Source organism: Podarcis tiliguerta, assembly GCF_965153285.1.
Source record: "Podarcis tiliguerta genome assembly, chromosome: 12".
NCBI lineage: Eukaryota > Metazoa > Chordata > Lepidosauria > Squamata > Lacertidae > Podarcis > Podarcis tiliguerta.
In genome coordinates, this window is record NC_139545.1 from 37909415 (window position 1) to 37932957 (window position 23543).

General features: G+C 41.9%; 1 protein-coding gene across 3 annotated transcripts in view; it reads right to left on the reverse strand.

Annotated features, from left to right (window-relative positions):
• The window catches only part of PIP4K2A (phosphatidylinositol-5-phosphate 4-kinase type 2 alpha), a 177640-nt gene that overhangs the window by 23716 nt on the left and 130381 nt on the right, over positions 1-23543 (reverse strand). For all 3 annotated transcript variants that reach the window (XM_083406699.1, XM_083406700.1, XM_083406698.1), the window contains 3 exons: positions 18262-18359; positions 16190-16286; positions 2759-2911 (listed from right to left, as the gene is read on the reverse strand). In XM_083406699.1, coding sequence (XP_083262825.1) covers positions 2759-2911; positions 16190-16286; positions 18262-18326 — 315 coding nt within the window. In that variant the 5' untranslated portion in view covers positions 18327-18359. The remainder of the gene's footprint in view (positions 1-2758; positions 2912-16189; positions 16287-18261; positions 18360-23543) is intronic.

Below are 23543 nucleotides of genomic sequence, written 5' to 3' on the forward strand. Positions count from 1 at the left end.
ATAACGGTAAATTTAGACACCCCCCCCAAGTCCTGCCATGTTTCCTATGCATGCTGACTTTGAGGCAGGGGGAAGTGGTGGAAGGGAAACACTAGCATGAAGCTGAAAAAGGAATGTGGGGCAACTCCACCTTAAAATTCAACTGAAATCAGCACCACTTACATGTAGTCAGGAATGAAGTATAACAAGCTAAAAAGGAAGCTGTCCTACAGAAAAAAAAGGATGCAATGGAAAGAAAAGGCTGCAAAGTTATTAACAGATGCGGGGGGGGGGGGAGGAACGTGGTAGAAGAAAAAGAGAAGAGAGTCAACTGAAGTTGGCTGCAGCAGCAGATGGATTAGAGCTATATTTTATTTTTAGTCTGCATATATAAACCACAGGTTTTTTTAAAAATAAAAAATACACTGCAATTAAGTTTAAAATGTGGATTGTTTAACATAAATAGGCTTTTAATGCAGCTATCAGGACTCCTGGGACTATTAAATCTACGAGGCAAGCATAGTGCCCTTTAGCATATTTATTAGTAAACTTGGTGTATGCCTGAAACGGAACTAAAAACAGAATGCATTCAATATGTTCAAGTGTTTCCTATTCCTCAGTTGGGCAATGCTTACTGAGGCAGAGATTTGAGGGAAGGAAATAAGAAAGACATGATAAACACTGTTTATGCTTTGCTGCCCTCCCCAACACAGACACACCCGCAAAAGAAGGGACAGTCGCCACCTTTAGAGGCTATTAAAGAAAATGAAACTGAGAGGAGCATCTTTCCAATCATGACTAAGACACTTTGTGGCCTTATTTCTTAGCTGTTGATGAAGAGATTGGCACTTGCTCTGTCTTGCCTTACAGAAGGTGGGGGTTTAATTGTTTTTAGGAGAACAAGTCCAGGTCAGGCAAAGATGTGTTTGGGATGAATCAACTGCATCTCAGTTATGGTCTGGTATCTGTCCTCAGGCTCCCTTGAACTGGCTACGCGAACTGATAAGAAAAGTAACCTTAAGAACTGACACTTTTGCTTTTCCTCCTCCTTCACCATTCCTATCTTCTTTTGTGTCATGTATTTTAGATTGCAAGCCTGAAGGCAAAACCCAGTGTGCTTTTTATTGATCTGTAAGCTGCTCTAGGAGCCTTTTCTTCAAAACAGGGTAAAAATGCCTTACATAGATAAAGCCAAAAAGTGCTTCAAAAACAGGCATTCCTTATGTGTACCACATTCCATATATATTTCAGATTGCAATAAAATCACTGCTTCCTGTATGGCTAATACATTGTATGTGACCCTAATGATTGACATATAGTTGCTTTTTGGAATACAATGGTTGAAGTCATGCTCTCTTATCTAAAGCCATGAAGTTTAATCCCAGATGTAGCCGTGATCACTAAGGACTCATTTACATGGAACTGCAAAGTCAAATATGTGTCTGCTTTATCTATGTACACATTCCGGAGAACCAGCCGCACTTCTAGCTGCCTGACATGTGTTCCTGCAAGATATGTTGCTAAATTAGTATGCCATAGATACATATACAAAATGGTCAGTGAATCCTATTATTTTGCCTCTACTATAGCAGAAATAGGTATATTTCACACATCAACAACTGGGTCACAAATAATTGTTTCAAGTTAATATCAGACACTATTTCTGTAATTGTCAACTTTTAATTGTTCTGATTGTAATGTGATACACATATATTCATTTTAACTAAAATAGTAATGTTGAATTTGATGTTTTCATTTGTTAAAGTCAGGCACCTAAAAACTTCTAGGGTAAGTGCTAGGTCTTACGTTAGCCTGCACTGCTTAATCAAATTTATATGGGTAAGGAGTTGACATCAGCCATATTGACTGCCACTCATGGTATTAGGGTGAAAGCTACACTCAAGCAAATAAATGTTGATGCTATTATGAGGGGAATCTTCCCAACTATAGCATGCCAGCTACCATTACTGATTTTATTAAGAACATTTTATACCCAGCCCCATCACTTGGTTCCTAGGTAGGTTAAATTAACATTTAAAACAACCCAAACAAAATAAGAGCAGATTGTAATATAAATTAAATACTCCAACACACCAATTGCAGCAGCTGGTTAACATCCCATAAATGACTGGGTAAACAGACAAGTGTTAATCTGGCACCAAAATGCTATCAATGTTGGTGCCAGCTGTACTTCCAGGGGGGAGAATTCCATAATTGAGGCATCGCCACCAAAATCTTGGTGCCACCACTTATTTCCTCTGGTGGTGAAAAACGAGACGGGACTCTTTCCAATGACCTGAGCAGGCTGATATTTCAGTATGGGATGCAGTCTTCAAAAATATCTAGAGTTGTTTGTTTTAATGTAACAAAGGTAAAGGACCCCTGACAGTTTAAGTCCAGTCGCGAACGACTCTGGGGTTGTCGCGCTCATCTCGATCTATAGGCCAAGGGAGCTGGTGTTTGTCCACAGACAGTTTTTCCGGGTCATGTGGCCAGCATGACTAAGCCGCTTCTGGTGAAACCAGAGCAGCCCACGGAAATGCCATTTACCTTCCCGCCGGAGCGGTACCTATTTATCTACTTGCACTTTGACGTGCTTTCGAACTGCTAGCCCCTGCCACTAATAATGTTTAAAAGTTATGTACCAAAGTGTTGATTCAACTGAAATTACAGTGGCAAACCAACTCTAGTTTAAAACTTCTGTTTCCTGCATTATATAAACTTCAATCAATGTGTTTCTCCTCACAAGCCCACCCCCTTAAAACAAGCAATTAATTACCTGGTGATATTTCTTCAGTATATTGTGCATTTCTGCTACATCTTCACTTGTTATGGTTTTGATGACGTATCTTTTGTCGTAGGAGGTGTGAAACCGGGCGCCACTCCGTGCTTGGGAATCATTAGCAAGGGGACAACTTCTTGTCAGAGAATTCTGTCACGTTAAAAAAGGAGGGGGGGGGGAAGCATCAGAACAAGACGTTAATTAAAACATAAGATGTCTAGCTGGATCATACCATTGTCAAAACATGGGCACCTGGGGAAAAGGCTAAGATGGGGAATCAATTTAGCAGTACTGTAATATCCTTAAAGCAGAACTATTATGGTACATAAAACCCTCGGGAAAGTGGTTTACTAGCAGTAGATTTAAATCAGGGCTGCACTGAATGTTCAGAAAGGACTTTGCTGGCAGGGGGCTGGGGAGAGAAATGTTTCCATAAAAGATCTCCAGAAGTTTACTTTTGTGCCAGTTTGTCAGCAAAAAAGTAGCAAAGCGAACTGGTGCTCCAGAATGATACTGGGATGGTGGAGAGCAGAAGAATGCTCTAAGGGTAGATACCAGCTACACAAACACTTTCTCTGTTTTTGTGCCTCTCCAGAAAAGTTGTCCAAGGGGGCTTTATTTTGCAGTGCAGAGGGTCTTGACAAAATGCACTTTTGCCTCAACTCCAGCTTAAATTCACTAGTTAATGTCATGAGTTAAGTGAACTGAAGTGCCTTTTGTTCTGCATTGCCGCATCCAAACAAAATTTGTTTCTCGAATTTTCTTCCAAGACAACACTATTTAATCAATCCCTGCGGTTGCTAGAATGAAAAAAGTTTAAGCGTTTCTGAAATTTACCCACTGCCACCTGCCTGCTATGTTACTGGCAATGAACAGATATCTCCCCCTCTCGTCATATATAATGCAAGCTGAAATTTAATATATGCTTTTTAAAAAGCACAAAAGCAAGCATTGGATAAACAAATGCGCTGGTTTTTCTGCAAGACAGTCATTTTCAATACAATACAATACAGGTTCGAGCTTTGCAATTTAATACTGTGCTAGTCAAATGGTGCTAGTCTCAGCAAGTATCTCATCTTGGTATATTTTAAGAACAAGAATTACAACAGCAGCACAGCTCAATGCATTTTATTTTCTCGATACATCACTTTGTCCAAAGCAGCGTCATTCTGAAAGAATGAGGACGTGTTGAAAAAGGAGGTTTATTCCATCACAACATGGTGCCAAGAGTGTAGCCTCAGTTTTTCAAAAACCGAATCTTTATTTACATGTAGATCCCTTCAGTGGTGCTGTTATCATTAAATATGCAATAATCTGCATTCCAGGAAGGAGTCGGAATGGCTTAAGTAAGCAACATGAAACAATAAAAAAATAATTGATAGGCACAGCAAAAAGGCTATCAACTAATAATTTACTATAGAAGCCACTAACAAACACTCTTATGGATTTTATAAGTAGCAAGAGCCACAAGCCTGAAAATTGTTCTGGTCCCCACCCCAAAAACGATCACCACCACCAGTAAGAACCACATGTATATATATATTCAAGAATAGCATTGATCTAAGATCAATGTGGCTAGCTGGCAAAATTATCTGCTATTTATATTCAGTATCACCATCCTGTGTACATATGACACCAGAGGAAGCCTAGGACCCTAGCTGATTGGTCACTTGCTGTTCCCACCCCCACTCCCTTGAAGACAGTAAAGAATGGTTCATTATGAACATGCTTTTGCCTTAGCTTTTGCCTGGGGAAGCTCCAGGGGAAAAACCCACTATACCACTGACATTTAGTACATTTCCAAGCACAATTCAAAGTGTTGTTGCTCACCTTTCAAGCCCTAAACAGCCTCGACTTAGTATACCTGAAGGAGCGTCTCCACCCCCATCGTTCAGTCCAGACACTGAGGTCCAGCTCCAAGGGCCTTCTTGGTAGTGGCACCCACTCTGTGGAACGCCCTCCCATCAGATGTCAAAGAAATAAAGAACTATCTGACTTTTAGAAGGCATCTGTAAGCAGTCCTGTTTAGGGAAGTTTTTAATGATTGATATTTTATCATGTTTTTAATATTCTGCTGGGAGCCGCCCAGAGTGGCTGGGAAGACCCAGCCAGATGGGCGGGGTATAAATAATAAATTAGTATTATTATGCTTTCATCTGCCAATTAGTACAACTAATTCTAGGATCTACAGTTTAATTTATTTCAGGGGTGACCTATTATTTCTCACTTGCTTTACCCTTGGACAACAAATAATAAAATATCCTGGATTGAAAGATTCTGGTTGATTAACATGGATCCACATCAGGATCTGTCTCATCCATGTGCCTAACCAGCTTGGGTCCATTGTTACAGGTTTGGAAGGTGAGAACAAGAACAGAACAAGTGAGACCTGTGAGGTTTGAGAAGCTCCACTTCCTTACTTTCAGGAAATCCTGCAGCTCTTTGGTTTCAAAGTCAGGGATATCAGAAGTCGTGATGACAGCTGATTATTAAAGACATGCAGGCCCCATGGAAGCACTTTCCAATTAGGCATAGATACTTATCATCCCTCGCAAATCTCTATTTTTCTAGATCTATCAATAAACTAGAAATCAATCTTTTGCCTAAAGATCAATGCCTATAATACAGAACCATTTAATAACATATTCCAAAAAGCACAGAGCAGTAAATCACAAGAGTATATAATGTTACCAATTCCACAAAGTCATGATGTATTAACCACAGAAATCCTGGAAATCCAATTCTTTTTTAAAACAACAACAACAACAAAACAACCTGTGTTATGATGTTTCCCCCAATGCTGATTTCAATATGTCATTTGGGATTGCTTTAGTCCTCAAATTATAGCTAACTGAAATTATTCCCTACAGAAAAATCAAAAGAAGATGAAGTGTCTCATCGAAACTCTTAAACCAGGGGTCAGCAAACTTTTCCAGCAGGGAGCCGGTCCACTGCCCCTCAGACCTTGTGGGAGGCCAGACTATATTTTGGAAAAAAATAATGAACAAATTCCTATGCCCCACAAATAACCCAGAGATGCATTTTAAATAAAAGGGCACATTCTACTCATGTAAAAACACACTGATTCGCAGACCGTCCGCGGGCCTTAGTTTGCTTACCCATGTCTTAAACTGACCATATGGTGCATTCAGTTAAACATACTTGGGATGTGAACTGTCATGAGAATTTTCCCAAGAGTTTTCTATAAAATATACTTCTTATCTTGCCAACTTTGACCAACACATCTAATAAGTTCTTTCTCCTAATTCATGTTGAAACTAATATTCAGGTGTCCATCAAACCACTACAAAAATCCATTTGTGTCTTCTATATATGAAGGTTTTGACATCCAGATCAAAATGTCATCTTTCATAACACCACCTTGGAAACAAAAATTATTCCACAAATTTGAAGGCTTGAGTATATCCAACTGATGGCTTGAAATTGGCACAGGAAAAAGCATCTAGACAAAATACAGCATATTGTGGCAGCAACCTGGTGGCCAAACACCTTTTAAAAAAAACCAAAAACACTAGATACATTCCTTTATCCATCAGTTTCACTTAAACAACCTGAACCCCCCCCCCCCAAAAAAAACCCCAAAGTTGACACTTCAACTTTTCTAGGCAGTTACGGCCACTTAACTTTTCTTATAAAAGTCTCAATATGTTGGTTCATTAGCCGCAAAGTAGATCACAAGACAGCAATTCTGCACAACCTATAAAGGTACAGTAATGCAGTTTTCATAGTGTTCTCAAAGCTACCAGCATGAGTTTGACCAAACTGCGGGAGGCAGTGGAAGACAGAAGTGCCTGGCGTGCTCTGGTCCAGGGGTTCACAAAGGGTTGGATATGACTAAACGACTAAACAACAACAACAAATGCAGTTTCATAAGAAATTGGTCATTAGGCATTTTCACTAGAAAAACAAGGCATTTCAAAATCTGCGGGAGGGGGACAGATCTTCTGCCACATGAGATCTATAAGGCCAACATTGATCCTGACTTTGCATTGCCTAGTATCTCAGAATCCATTTCCACAAGTTCAAAGGTAGAAAATGCCTTCCCCTGCTGCCCAAGCACATCTTAGCCAGAACAAAGAAACCATAGGTGGGCATTTTGTTCCATTGCAGGAGGTTTCATCTGAAGTCAAATTGGAAGCCATGCTCTGAAAATTCTGGGGTCTCAGCTTTTCAAAGGAAAGGCCTTCACTATCTGCCAAGACTGTTGGGCCTACAAGCAACCATATTCAGACACATCTGGTCTAAGGCCAGGCTGGGGAGAGCAATAGAGAGATGGTCTAGAACAGGGGAATTTCTTCTCAGGATTAACTTTTAAAGGGGGTAGGGAGAGAAGGGAGAGGGTAGTTTCCAGAACAGGTCACTGGTCTTAGATACGATGCCAAATGGGGAGGGGGGGGGACAGGGAAAAAGAACAATGGCCAAAACTGGTTAAGAAAAACAGTATGTAAGGTACTGCTGGCAAGCTTTGTTGGGGGACATAGAATAGTGGGACCATGTGTTGAGATTTCTGCATCGTAGGGAGATGGACTAGATGACCCCCCAGGATCCCTCCCAACTCAACAATTCTATGATTCCTAAGAGAACATCACCATCATCACCTACCTGCAAATGCATTACTAGCCCAAGTTCAACCCACACTAAAAGTTCAGACCTGGCTATCCTCTTTTGCAGGTTTTCACTACTAATGTGTGTGTGTGTGTGTGTGTGTGTGTGAAGCAGAAGAGGTAATTTAGTGAGAAGGAAGAGACTGTGGCAGTGAGCAGTGCAGAATTGGGGCAGAAGCTAGAGAGGAGGGGGGCAAGAGGCAGGGATAAAGCAGACTGCTGAAGAAACCAGGGAGTCTCCCCCTCCTGCTGCAACCAGCTCCCCTCACACCTGGTCTCCCAGGGCCCAAAGAGGTATGAAGAGGGTGGAGCAAAGGCAGGCAAGATGACAGTGCTTCAGATTGCTTAAGTAGGGACCAGGGGAGGAGATATAGGGAGCTATGGGAAGGTGAGGCCCTTCAGTCCTCCACAACTGCCTCACAGGGGCAAGTTCTACTGGGAAGAGTTGCCTGGCCTCTTTGAATAAAGAGTTAATTTCGCTGAAGCCATGTGAGTATTCCTCAACTTCTCCTGGCACCCATCTCTGGCACTAACTCATTAAGTAGTGGGGCCATCATAAAAGGTAAGGGGACAAGACCTACCCTGCCCCCTCATAATGGGGACTACTTGCAGATATTGAATGTAGTTGAGAGACATGCCAGCTTATTTCAAACCCACGACTATATCTACCCAATGGCTGCAACCTTCTTAGCAACCTTTGCTTGAAAATGTCACGATGTATTTGCAGAAGTCAATAAAAAGATTTTCCATGTGCACTGAGAACAGTCGAGCAAAAGCATTTGCTGAAGGTCATGAAATTTAAACTGACCTTTAACACTTACAACTTCAAACAAACCAAAACAGATGTCCCATGCCAGAGGCTGTACAGGCACTTGTTAGATCCAATGCATTATATGCCTGATGAAGCCAAAAAGGCCCAGCATATTTTCCCCCAAAGAAATTTACAGCTTCTTTCCAACAGGTTTTTTAAAAATAAAAATAAAAACAATCTGCATTTGTTTTTCATTATTATTAAGTAATATTCTTGTATCTGGCTCTTCCTCTCTTTAAGACCGCAAAATTACGGTCTTAAAATCAACATAACAAAAAGGTTACTGCAGCATGTGATGGCAACTGTTCTGTTCAACTCTATGTCCTTTGTGTTAAAGGCCCAAACACTGAGGGGAAAACCAAGAACTGGGGCGCTGCCACAGAAAAGGCCCAGCTCCGTGCCACCATCCCATGGGCCATGTCTTACAGGGTGACCAGGAGCAGGTTTTCCCATGCCGATTGCAAGGCCAATAAAAATTGCAAGGTGCTCTTTTAGATACTGGATCCCAAGACACTTAGGGCTTTGCAAGCCAATATCAACACCTTGAATTGTGCTCAATATCTCCTATCAGCAGTATAGTGCTTTAAGGATTGATGACATAAAACACCATTTCATCCCACATATAATGACAGTTTGGTTGGTTGTATGGCACTGTGGGTTGCCCCAAGCAAGATAAAGTGACTAACAAATTCAATATAACAACAACGATGATAATGATGATGCAAGATGTAGTAGAGTGACATAGTCCTCCAGGAAATTATCAGATCATGAATCACTGATGTCAGGTAATCCCAGGCCAGGAACATCAATAGGTGGCAAACCAGGTAGAGGTGGGCATGAGAATGTAGTCACTGAGGCTACTTGGATTTCAGGCAACCACTTGAAATAGAGGAATATCTCCTGTTCCTTCGTATGAAGTCCTACCCCATCCAGAACATACTGTCTACTCAATTCACGCACTCAGGAACTACTTACCCGCAACACCCGCCTTATCAAGATTCGGATTCAGCCCTCATCCATTCCACTGCACAATTTCCCATGATTCAGACTGAGTAAAGTGTGCGCTTGGAACCACCTGACTATGGGTGGCACTGCACTCTGAATTCCCAGATGACTCCTCAGCAGTGATTTAGAGACAAGGTGGAACCTAGCAGGGCCCTAAAGAACTGCCATGAGGCCATGCAGAAACCCTGCAATGCTACTTCCTTTAAAAAAAATCAATGGGAAAGCATTCCCTCTATTTCTCTTCCAATACAGGTAATCAATCAGGACAATCAAGGCTGTTTCAGTGCCATACCCAGGCCTGAAGCCAGATTAAAATGGGTCTAGATTAGGGATGGTGAAACTGAGGCCCGGAGGCCACATACAGTCCTTCAATGGCCCTCCACATCCCTCAATGGCCCTAATCTGCACCCTAAGATTCTTGCCAGGCTGAAGTGAGCTTTTGAACTCTGATAATGCCTCATTTGTTTGAAGGCTAGAGAGGTGGGTGAACCTGTATAGAAACTAGCCTATTGTATAAAGGTAAAATTCAGATTTGCCGCACAGTCCACTTTTGGCTCCGGCTGCTATTGGCATGCGGCTGGCTCTCAGGAGGTTATCCAGAAGGGAACGTGGAGCTCAGCCTGGAAAATGTTCCCACCAACTGGTCTAGATAATTCAGCTGGCCAGTCATCACCACCAGGGTAGGAGGGCAGTGAAACAACAGTAACAGAGGCAGAGAAGGCAAGCTAGGCACTGAGAGACAGGTGGGTTAAGATTTGGCATGAGGTATGCAAAAGAGAAAGGGACACGGGTGGCGCCGTGGGTTAAACCACAGAGCCTAGGACTTGCCGATCAGAAAGTCGGTGGTTCGAATCCCCGCGACGGGGTGAGCTCCCGTTGCTCGGTCTCTGCTCCTGCCAACCTAGCAGTTCGAAAGCACGTCAAAGTGCAAGTAGATAAATAGGTACAGGAAGGTAAACGGCATTTCCGTGCGCTGCTCTGGTTCGCCAGAAGCGGCTTAGTCATGCTGGCCACATGACCCAGAAGCTGTACGCCAGCTCCCTCGGCCAATAAAGCGAGATGAGCAACCCCAGAGTCGGTCACGACTGGACCTAATAGTCAGGGGTCCCTTTACCTTTATGCAAAAGAGAAGAAAAGTGTATGAAGAAAGCAACCACGTTTGTAGCAAAAAGCAACAAACTCAAGAAGCAGAATGGAAATATAGCTTGGGAGCTGAGCAAAAACTGAAGTTCTGACATTAGTGATTTTCCTATAGTGTGGGGATGGAGCGGCGGGGGCAGCAGGGAGAATCCTTTACTACGTAAGCCCCACAGCTGGTAGAAAGTCTTAGCGTTTCCCTGCACAAGCTGGTTACTCAGAGAGGCATTATAAGATGCCTTCCATCCTGTGACATGTGCTATCTTAACATTTCTCAATGAAAATTTCAAGCAGCAGGAGCAGTGTGGGGACAGAGGAAAAGCCACCTCATTTCCCTTTGAAGTTTATCTGCACTATGGGAGTTTAGGGATTAGCAACGGACTCCAAGAGGGTAGGAAGGATTTAAAGGTCAATTTAATTAGCCCACTCTAATCTCCAATATTTTATACTCTCGTTGGCATATTAATATCATTAAATTATAATTGCTCTTTTCACAAGACTAAAGATTATTTATGCAATCGCGCAATATATTTAATCTACATACCGAGTATGTCAAAAGTGATCCTAAAAAGGGAGTTAGAAAAAAATGTAGTAGAGGAAATATTTTTCTTCAGAGGTGAAGAAATGGATGATAAAGCTGGATATTTTTTTAAAAAAAACTTTTTAGAAAGGTTAGGGTTAAGTAGAAATGACAGATACAACATTCTGTCTTTAAATTACAAATTTAAAGATAAGAGGTGAGACGCATCAGGGTAAAATCTGGGATAAAATTCTTGGTAGATGCTCTGATCTTACATTGCCATTTTTAAAATGGCCCTTTTAAATAACTTCAGTGCACATCCTCAAAAGGGAATCTTAAAACAAGTTTTCCATAATGCAAAGGGCTTCTACCTTTCTCTCTGAAAATATAATTATCAAGGAAGACTATGCGCACAAAACATGAATCATAGAACTGTGGGTTTATCATCAGAAGGGAGACCAGAGCTTAGTGTTCTCTAGAGCAGAGATGCTGGCGGGCACTATCCCAGTCTACACAATGGATGGAAGATGTCATGGATGGCAAGGCGTCAATGGGCATTTTGTAATAAAATTATTAAAAGCCCACATAGTGCCTTTTCTAATCAAAGACACTAAGAGCCCAATGCACAACATCTCAGGAAGTTTGGTACTAAAATGGGAGATCTCTACTCTCAAATAGAAAATCAGCAACTCTGAAGAAATGGCCTTGCATACAGTGGTACTTCTGGTTATGAACTTAATTCGTTCCGGAGGTCCGTTCTTAACCAGAAACCGTTCTTAACCTGAAGCACCACTTTAGCTAATGGGGCCACTGCTGCTGCCGGCTCACGATTTCTGTTCACATCCTGAGGTAAAGTTCTTAACCTGAGGTACTACTTCCAGGTTAGCGGAGTCTATAACCCGAAGTGTTTGTAACCTGATGTGTTTGTAACGCGAGGTACCACTGTATTTAGAATATGAAAAATGCTGGACATCGTATGAGTATCTGATTTCACAAAGGTAGTATTAAGGTAGCGATCAGCAGTTTGTTTCATTTCTCTTACAAATATGTGGGGAGAAGGTGGCCATCTTAGATTTCTGCTCCCTGAACAAGTTCACTGAGAGTGCAAAACTATTTCAAGTATATAAGTGAACTCTTGCTTTTAAGAGATAAAAATATGATCCCTAGATGAAAATAATAGAACTGCCGTTCACCCGCTTATACCCTGAGAAACCTTTGCTGGTATCTTAATTGAGACAGGAAACTCACAATATGTTTTGTGAAGCAGCTGATTTTTAAAAAACAAGCAGATGTTTTGCTATTTCTTTGTGAGCAAACTGATTAAACCCAGTAAGCCTTTTGCCTGATAAAGGTCAAAGTCATCTGCTAATGACTGTCCTACTTTTATGGCAGTGGTCTGACAGCTATTGATTAGGTCTCTCACTGGAGTGAAGAACATTAACAAGCACATTCTAAAAATCAAGACCATTTAGCCCTCTCCCGTTATATAAACTTTTCAATAAACAAACATTTTGCAGTACCTTCAAAAACCATTCAGAAAGCAATCCTAAGAATGCTTACTTGGAAGAAACACCACTGAGACCATGAGTTTGGGACATTTCTGAATTTGGACTTAAACTATTTAGAGTAACTGGAGCCAGATGCCCCTGTTCTTATACAGAGATTAAGCACAACAATTCACACAATTTGAACGGCTGGTTAGGAAATAAGACATCAATTCATTTCTTTAAGTGCAGGAGGCGATTCCGAAACTTCAGTGCTTGCAAGCGTTCCATATAATAGATTTCAGATCTGAGTGCAATAGCAGCAACTCACACGCAGTCCTAATTCTGAAAAGTTCATGTTACAAACACATTATGTCTAGCCCCTGGAACAATTTATCAAGGACATCTACTGTAGATTCCAAGCAAAGACATTTGGGGAGAACAGTTGTTTTAATTACACCGACATGCCCTATTAAACAAACCAGGAAGTGTGCCATTTTACCCATGTTCATCTTGCACACTGCTCAGCGATAACAGCGATAATAGCCGAGAATGAATTCTGGTTGGCATTTGCAAGCCACATTTTTCAAGTAATTGAAATTAGAGTTACTATAAATTATGGGTGTAGAGAGACTCCATTTGCCACCAAAGCTCTGTTGTATGACCATCAGCCTTACATGTAGAAAGAGGTCACAGGTTTAAACTACACGCTACACTTGATCTTAGCCCAAAGGCCGAGAAGTGATACACAGGTTTAAACACTGTTATCTTCGTATGGGGCTGGAAATGTCCCTTGGGGCTAAAACACTGGAGAGCCACTGCTAATTAGCATGGACCACTAGTTTCAACTAGTGGGTTGGGACCCACAAGTGGGTTACGGCCTGAATCCGAGGCGGGTTGCGATGCAACAGGAGCGCCACACCATGCAAATATATGGTAAAATATTGAGAAATGGGTCACCAATTGCATGTTTGGGTTAGAAGTGGGGCCCGAGCCTGAAAAGGTTGAAGGAAAGACTAACCTAGATGGACCAATGGCCTGGCTTTCTATGGACCAGTCAGTAACCAATGCTGGACAAATAGCCTGGCTCTGGTTAAAAGAAGCTGCATATATCCTGGTTAGACAGACAATCTTACTTCCTATCTCTGTAAACCATCTCTGCTGCCTTAACAGAAGCCATCTGTGCACATCGTTGGGCTAGAAACAAATCCAGCTTCTCCCCCCCCCCTCAAAATATTTTAATATGTAGAAAAAGTTAACATTCAGTGCTTCAAAAAGGAAGAATGGGCAAGTTGACTTGCATGCGCCTTTGCAAGCACTCCCAATCTGCAGTGCTACCATAGCCATACTATATTGTGTGTCAGAATGGCAGTGGTTATCAGAGCACTTCAGCTGACTGTGAAACAAAAGGAAGTGGTAATTTCAGAAGCGGAGGGGGGGGGGGAGGAGGTGCAAAGCAGAAGTTGCAAGCATGTGCTTGTGTTTCCCTTCTGGCTGAATAACACATTTCTCAAGACGAAAAGGCTTCTATTTAAGTTACAGCTGTTAAAATTTTAGCTTGATGCTTTCAGATGAAACGTTATTTCCCCTATTGAGGAGAATGCCTCTCTGAATGTTACTTGGAACCAGAAATTCCTAAGACTGCAACTTGCAACAAAGGAGGGGAACAGCCATTACTTATTAATACAGTGGTACCTCAGGTTACAAACACTTCAGGTTACAGACTCCGCTAACCTGGAAGTAGTACCTTGGGTTAAGAACTTTACCTCAGGATGAGAACAGAAATCGTGTGGCGGCAGAACAGCAGCAGTGGGAGGCCTTGTTAGCTAAAGTGGTACCTCATGTTAAAAACTGTTTCAGGTTAAGAACGGACCTCTGGAACGAATTAAGTTTGTAATCAGAGGTACCAGTGTATAAGCAATGCCAATTGCATAGAACCAGGAGGGGCTAGTAATGAACTACTGGTTGGAAAAGGTGTAGGAACATCTTATTGCTTAGCTCTTAATCTAAATAATCAATGTACATTTTGTCTTATTTAAATACACGAGTCCCACCCCCTTCGGTCTAAGTCACTTGCAAGTTGCCTCAGGAGCAACTTTAGCTTGAAGGCCCTTTTTGCAATACAGTGGTACCTCGGGTTAAGTACTTAATTCGTTCCGGAGGTCGGTACTTAACCTGAAACTGTTCTTAACCTGAAGCACCACTTTAACTAATGGGGCCTCCCGCTGCTGCTGTGCCACCGGAGCATGATTTCTGTCCTCATCCTGAAGCAAAGTTCTTAACCCGAGGTACTGTTTCTGGGTTAGCGGAGTCTGTAACCTGAAGCATCTATAACCTGAAGCGTCTGTAACCTGAGGTACCACTGTACTTTAAATTAAAACCCCAACCTGTTAGGTAATTGGAGAAACATCAAATATCAACCCCCTTCGTTATTTCAAGGATGACTCATCAGGATCACTGATGGCAGACGTGATGGTTAAGTTCCTTATCAGCAGTTGGTCAGTGTTAAAAGAGTCAAGTAACCCAATGATCACCCACTTATGCTCCCCAAAATCACCTGCTTGCTACCATGAGAAAAGTCTCCTCAGCTACTGCCTTCTCTCATAACGTGTTGCTGAGTCTAGACACACTGCCTTTGGGAGTCATTTTACCAATACCCTGACAAGTTTTGCTGCTGATATATGATTTGGAACTCTCCCAGGCAAAAGCTCACAAAATGGCCACCCCTTCTCCACACACTGGTATCCTGCCTCTCAGCCACAAGGATTTCTCAATAAGAATAAGACTTATCAGTAAAAAAACAACCACCCACAAGAAACCAACGGATATGACACAGTAGCATAAACAGCAGTAAGAACCACACCCTCTTGAATGTTAAGGGGGAAAGTGTTTTCCATGGTCCTCTAAAAACAAAGAGGGAGCCTGGCAGATGTTCCGAGGGAGGGAGGTTCCAGGGGCAAGACATCAGAAGTGGCTCCTTCCTGCTTCTTGTTGCCACCCCCTTCACCCCAGAAAGTGGGCACCCTGAGCAGGTTCTCTGAAGATGACCTTGGCAATCAAGCAGATCCATATAGGAGCTTATTGTAAGATTCTTCATCGCACTTATTAAACATTAGCGTTTTGGTTTTTTTTAACTTAACCTTATAGTTTAGCCAAATACATTTTTATTTTACTAGCTCTCGGAGTCTTTATCGCTGCAGGTATTTGTACACGGACCATATTAAATGACAGAGAGGAAACAAGTGGAAGGAAAATTAAACAAACTGAAAAGTGTAAAAATATGTCAGCAAGGCAGATTATTTCCACAATGAGGCAAGGAGCATTCATTACCCACTTAGGATTTCAGAATACTTCTGAGGAAGCCCACGCTAAACTACCTTGTGGAACAAAACAAAAAATTCTGATGATATGAACACAGGGTACCTACTTCCGGCGATAAAACTGTGCCGTTAGGACTTTCCTTATATCTCTCTAATAAAGTTTTGCTAAGGTTACACACCAAGGCACAGAAACTGTAGATACTGCTCTTCAGGTCTTCATCCTCATTCCTCCATCAGCTGTTGCCCAAGGTTATCCCTCCTGCCGTGGGGCAAAGTCACCACAGGCATGGAGGGAAGACGAGCAAGAGGTCTGATGGAGGAACAGCAGCTGCAACACAATTTAAATGTAGAAGTATCAAGTGTGGCATCAGGCAGTCCCAACCACAGGCAGTGATAGAGCACATTCATGAAATATGGGCACTTAATTACCACCAAATAATGATCCCAAATCAGGTCTTTCCCCCTCCTGCTTGCAGCCTGTAAAGCTGAAAATCATCAATATTGTTTATCAAGGTAGAAAGCCTACCTGAAAATCCTGATCATCAATTGCAAATCTCTCTCGCAGATTACGAAAAACCATTGGACAGTATTCTTTGAATTTGAAATGGCTTGGCATATTTTCTCTGAAACAGAAGATTTGAAGGGGGGGTGGAAATACTTTCTAAGAATTTATAAAGATAAACCTGCAGAAGTAAGCTTTCTCCCCTACAAGACCAAGTACCTTCCAAAACAGCAACAGTTACTATAATACAGAACACTGTAAATGTACATCAAAATGCATTAAACAGAACTGTAACAAACCTCTGAACTGAACATCATATTTTGGCTCAGGAACTTAATGTGTTCTATTTTGCCCAAGAATTTCCCTAGAAGGTCCAACTAGCTAGATAAAGTGAGGCCTGTGTCATGTGCAACTTAAAAAAAAACAAAACCCTAGCACAGCAGTGCCCAACGTTTGGTCCATCTAGCCTAATGTTGTCTACTTAGATTGAGATAAGCAATCCAAAGTCTCTGGAAAATCCAGAGCCCTTCCCAACTCCCATCAGCCCCAGCCAGCATGACGAATAATCAGGGATCATGGAAGTTGTATTCCAGAAACATCAGGAAGGCTGCCAGGAATCAGGAAGGCTGCCAAAAACTGAACTTGCAATGGCAGTGGGTGTGTGTGTGGGAATTCATAGATCAGTGGCAGAACACATGCTCTGCATACCCGCCCCCCCCCCAAAAAGTGGTGCCACATCCAATCACTGGTATCTCCTGGTGGAGCAAGGAAACACTCCTTTAAAATCTGGAGAACTGCTGTCAGGCAGTGCAGAGCTAGAGAAGCTTAACAACATGGATAACTCAGTTGGTTACTGCATAATGCCAAGGTTGCAAGTTCGATACTCGTAGTCTAAGTGATTAGGATGCTATTTACTGCACTAACTCTTTTGGCAGCTTCTAGTACTGTCGGTTATAAGAGGGAAATGAGGAGGGTGCACCTAATGAACGCCTGCAAAATTAAAGTGCATTCTTCTGCTATTTGGGGGCACAAAAGGCCAGAGATATTTGCTGTTAGTATCTCAAAAACACCCATTCCAACCTCTGCAGGGAATCATGCAGGGCCAGCGGGTAAGCTCATATGGAAATCTAGAGTGTTATGATAGCTTTAAGCTCATCTAGCTAGACTTGCATGCCCCTTTAATGAAACCAAGGTCCTAAGGTGCCAGTGCTTACCAGTGCCTCACCATGGTTGGTGACAGGCAAACTGCTTGAAGATTAATCCAGGCAAGCCTGCATTAGTAGCTGTTGGCAGGCCCTGATATGCAGGAAGGGAAAGGATTTCCACTGACCACATCAGCTTCCCCTGGTTAAGCAGGTTCTCAGCCTGGGGGCAGAACCTGGATCCATCGGTGAGCCTGCAACTTCAGACAGAGCACCAACCTCATTTGCAGGACTCAGACCTAGCAAAGAGACATTCATGCCTTCATGCCTGGTGAGACAAGTCTAGTGTACTGCACTGTAATGGCGGCTGCTCTTCACAGAAGGTGCAGTTCCTCATCTGATGGCATTTCATCAGACATACATTACGCTACTGCTCCAGCTGCCCATTTACTTCCAGAAGAGACCTATGCTAGCCTTGCCTTATAAAACTCTAGAGGCAAATGGGCCTAAACCTCCTCTGCTCTTCCTTTAAGCAGGATGTGAAGGAGCAAGAAAGGATCTTTTTCTCCCTCCTCTGTTCTGTTGTCCTGGTGCACTGCAGAGAATATCAGGACTGAAAGAGCAATTATGTTCCTGACTTGGCTGTTGCCAAGGAGGCTGCGGTTCCCATGGGCCGTCGCTTCAGTCCCATCACCCTCTGCAGCGCGTTAAGACGACATCAACTGGAGGGCACCATGTTGGCCACCCCTGCATTGACAAATACCACTTTTTGACATGCAGATGTTCCAGTAAGTTTGTAGTCACAGTTCGACATAAGATACTTACAGAAAACTGTATGCCATATGACAAAAAATGCAGTAGGTCGTGCCTATACTGTCTAAGCTTGTTACAAATGACTGAATCACATAAACCATATTATAAACCAAACTAAAAACAACTAACTGCTTCACTTACTTGTTGAAAAGGTGATTGTCCACTTTTATCTTGGAATATGCTTTGAAGTCATCTGGCATCAACATAACAGGGATCTGAACATGGCTCAGTTCATTGATCTATGTGAGGGGAGGATAAAATTTGAATTAGCAGATTCGTCGAGGAAAACCAATAGTAGAGTAGGATATAACAAAATAGTTTCAATGGTGGGACCAAGTCTATGAAGTCTCCCAGCTCAGATAAGACACGTAACCTCCTTGTTGAAGTGCAGGTGGGTGACTAAGGCTTGCAACACACATTTTAAAGTAGTGTTACATTAATTGTTTATTGTCTATGGATTGTTTTTATGCACGTAGCTTAGAATGCAAATGATTGAGCAGCATATTAATGCTTAAAATAAAATGGTAAGCCAGTTGACATTCCTAACCCAGGAGATCCTTTATTCCCAAATCCATAGCAGTAGAACCAATTTTATAAGCAGGGCAATTTACAACTGTTGTGTTTAAAAACAGAATGAGGTACTGTTAACAACAGAGCTATTCCTGCCTTAAAAATGATTTCCCTTTTCTGAATAAGCTTTTTTCATATCCCTTTATGTCTGTTCAGCATACCTCCAACTTTTCCTGCTTACTACTAAAGTGACATTTTACATCACATCACATACACAACTGACATTTCGCCCCCAGCAGACTCACTCGATTACAGAAGGTATGAATGGCACAGAAGCTTGCCTAACTGCATACAGATAGCTTGGAACTGAACACAATGGAGACAGGCACAGCGAGGCAAGCTTTGAGAAGCCTTTGTTCTCAGGCCTTGCTCAAAATCACATCTTCAATTAAAGTGATGGTCAACAGAAACCGAAGAAGACTCTATTGTTTCAAGGTTTTTGGTGCCTGGCTTTGAAGACTGGGAGGAGCCAGACAAAGCTGAACCATTCTGTGCCATAGTGTAGAACGATGGTTTTGTCTTATCTGGTGAAGTGCAATTTGCATGGAAAACAATGGTTGCTGTGTACTATGTTGCTACAAATCAGAAAGAGTACTTTTATAAGGGATAGGACCCTCCTAAGGAAATGGTCTTGAATATGATAATGGTAAATTTTGGTATGTTAGGGAAGAATGCTTTGTTCAGAGGCAAAGCAATTGTTTTGTGTGCTAAAAGCCCAGAATTTTTAATTCAAAGGATCTCAAGGTAGCAGGACTGAGAAATACCTTTGCAAGTGGCCCAACTCTGCCTAAGACAACTTCATTTGTGCAAAAGCCCTGGCCAGACTAACCAATCTGGTAAACATTTTCAGGTCTCCATTGCCCACAAGAACCACAGCGGCATCTGAGGATGATACACCAGAAGCACCTTGATAAGTCAGAAAACGGTGAATGTAGTCTGCATGTTTGTGTGTGTGATAAATTAAGAACTGTAACATACCATAATAACTATTAGTGTACAAAGTAAGTTCTATGAACTGTATTAAAAAAAATTACAGTTCACATGCTTTGGGGTCCCTTTTAGAATCCAAGCTATCTGAAGTGTGCCAAAATGCTAAATCTGTGTTCTTACTTCAATCTAAAATCTTTTCAGACATCCAGATGCAACCACTCTCCAGCTGTTTGAGGATCTAATTTGGGCATACTGTCTGGAAAGTTTTTCCATGTTTAGATAACATATGTCCAGATGTTAAGTAAACCCTATTTTGTAAAATTCAGAACATAGCTTCTAGGATGGGAAGACTGTAACACCTATTGTTGCCGTAAACCCTTTGTATTAAGCGAATGCACATTGAGCAAAGGAAATCTTATTTCTACTTCAAAGTTGTAAGTCAGAGCAGGCCTAGCAGTTCGTGCAAGACAACTAACAGATCTATAATAGCTATAGTTAATCTGACTGTCCTTCATAGGGAAGTGTAACACCTCGTTTCTAAAACAAGCAAATCACAGTCTGGTTCCAAGAAGAGCGCATGTGTACATGCACACACACACACATACAGCCTTTGTTTTTCAATACAAGGGGTTGGGAACATTTTTAATTCATGCACAAGCAACAGTTGGGTGTGTGTCACATGACAGTGGTGGATGTCCCCAGAGGCAATTAAGTTGGCAAGGCCAGAGGCAAAAGTGAGGACAGCAACAGATGCAATTCTTAACTTTGTACAGTAGGCTACATTCAGTAGTCATTACAAGCCAGAGGTTTCCACACACCTCTACCACCAATCTCTCCCATCCACCATCTAATGTGTTGGCCACTGCTACATCTGGTGGTCAGCAATTCCATTTCCATATGGCTTAGGCCCAGGCTAACTGAAAGACCATATTCTCCCTTATGAACCTGCACAGAGTCTGAGCTCTTTGGGTGAGGCCCTTCTCTCAGTCCCATCACTCTTCTAGGTACATTTGGTAGGGCCTTCTCAGTGGCTGCTCCCAGACTTTGGAATTCCGTTAATGGAGAGGCTAGTCTGGCTTCCTTTTTGTTGTCCTTTTGCCAGCAGGTGAATATTTGTCGTGCTCTGGCAGGCTTTGGGGAATTGACTGCTTTTAAGGAAAGGGCTTTTAATAGTGCTGTGCTGTTGTTGTTTTTACTGCCTGCATTTCTACAGATATGTTCTTACATTGTTTTAATTCTATTGTAGTTTAATTACTTTTTAACTATTATCTTTTATACGCTCTTAGCTATCTGTGTTTCAACCCCATAGACAATTGTGAATGTAGGGTATAACTCTAAAATACAGAATTTAAACTGACAGATGATGATTTGTGAAGAAGATCAAAACCTTGGAAGTGAATTCTGCTGAGTTTCACTGGACAATTCAAACCACTGCGAAGTGTGAACGAGCAAGAGTGAAACATGATTGGAGCAAAAATCACAGCTGCTTCGTTTCTGCTGCTGTCGCCATGCGGCCAGCAGTTAAGTCATGGTTTGGCTTTAGTGTCCAGACCTGACCTCGTGGTATCTCACTCCAGACAAACCACAAGTCCACTTGTGGTGGTTCATGTTAACCATGGTTAATACTGAAGCTTCCAAACGCCACTTCCTGGAGGATAGGGAGAACGGAAGGGTACAAGTTCAAGGCTTGCTGCGGCTTACTCCTGCTTGTAAATGTCATTCTAAATTAGCAGTTAGCCTGTGGCTCTCTGAATGCCATTGGGACACCAGCTCCCATCATCCTTAACCAGCACAGTCAGTGGGCCAGGGTAATAGGAGTTATAGTCTAACACCATCTAGGGCCACAGATTAGCTATCTTTGGCTGTATATTAACAAAGCTGTGTTAATATGGCTAGAGAGAGTTACAAGACTGGACGCAATCCAGTGCAGTCTCCATTCAGACCCCCCCCCCCAATGTTCAGAAATGTCTCTGTGGACTAGAATCCTGGGAGGGGGCAGGTGAAGAGAAGAAAGGAAGCAGCCTCTGGTGATGGTGCTTAGGGAAAGCAATGGCTTATAGCTTCCCACCGTGGCAGTCAGCCTGCCTGGAACAAACTACCCACCTGGGTCCTGCCCTCACTGTTTGCAGGAGAAGAAAGCAGCACAGATCCCTGTTGTGTATATTGTGTTTCATAAGCTACCCTGAGGATTTATTTATTTTTAAGTTGCAAGACAGGGTGAAAATAACCTAAATAGCCATTGCAATGGTTTTGTACTAGACCTAGTTAGAAATTGTTGTCAAGCACACAGCGGTTGGCGTTGGACCACAGACTCCTTTCCTTGCTGAGAACACAGAGAGAAGCTCTTATGACTAGGGGACTTCCTCCAGTTCTATGGACAATAACCGTAGTTTTTAACAAGATATTGCTCAAGTAACCACTTCTGCCACCATTCCCGCGGATAGAAGGCTTTTCAAAAATTCCCTGTATGCATATTAGTATCCCACTTTTTAAGTCATTCCAATTCAGTAAACTAAGGCTTCATCACTGACCAAATGTGCTTTTAACCAAGAGTTTCAACATGCAATACTTCTAAAGCATCTAGTAAACATTTCCTGCTTTGATGTTTATTAATCCTCTAGGGATCACATTAGCAGTTCCACTGGGGTTCTGCCATAGCATGCAAGAGCAAAAACACAAAAGTTGTTTATTTAAGTACTCTTAGAAACTAAGAGGTTACATGGTGTCCCATCTCCAACCAAGAATGTCAACATCCTTTTAAACCTTTCATTCTTTCTAGCTAGGAGACCAAGATGATTTTTTTACTCACAAGTTGAAGAAAGTATATTATGAACAAGGACTAGTAACTAAATGTATTCTTCCCTAGAAGCTCAAGATAAGAAAAAAAAGGCTGCAATCCATGTATTATGCTCAAGCCGCCACAAGAAGCAAACGGAACAGATGGTGTCTGTGCCATGGGGAATGTAACAGAGACTACAATCCTCTAACCACTTATTTCAGAAGCAATCCAACATATACAGTGCAACTAATCTGAATTAAGTGCCTTGCGGATGTGGCAGCTGCAATATTATTGGCTTTTTTCTTCTTCTTCTTCTTTAACAGAAATGGGAAAAAGACATAAAGAGCAGCAGAAACAAAATCTGCAAAGAGAACATGCACAGAAGTTAACAAAATTGTTTTTCTGGATTGATATTTGATCTTCTTGTCAGCTAAATAAACACAATGCTGAGTCTGAAGTATGATGCAGTTAGGCCAAAGTAATGATGAATCCTGTTTGACCTACATGACATGTCTAATTTGAGTATCAGGTCACTCTGCACCACAGACAAGACAAGCCTTTGTCAAACAGCTGTTAAGATCAAAGAACTAGGCTATTACTACTCAGAGTTCATGGAACTGATCCAAATACCATCTGAAGTATACATAGCTAGAAGAAGCAACTTTTGAAGTTTGGACTACTCCTATTTAAGAAGCTTATTTTACTTCCAATACATTTGTTTTATTACTACTTCGCTGACCACAGGAAGGTCACTCCAAGTCCACAGCAGACATGGGGTATGAATCCAGGTCTTCCAAATCAAAGAAATAACTATGCATTCCAGGTACCATACTTTTGTGTAGAATAGTATTATGTAATCAATGGCCCAACAAATTGCTAATTACAAACAGCCACTGTTGCCAGTCTTGGCAAAAATGGAGGAGGGAATCAGGAAATCCCACTAAACCAGCAAAAAATGTGTCTAGAAGTTCAGCCTTAATATTTATATTCTTTCAAGACTTATCTATTGCTAGATCTCGCCTATAGTGCTCATACTAGCTAACAAAGGTCTACAATTTCTAGTTGGTCAGGTCAAAGATTGGAATCAACAGCTCCAACTCTCTTCCAAACAAGCCTCCAACCCCCATAGCTTTTCCTGAGGATA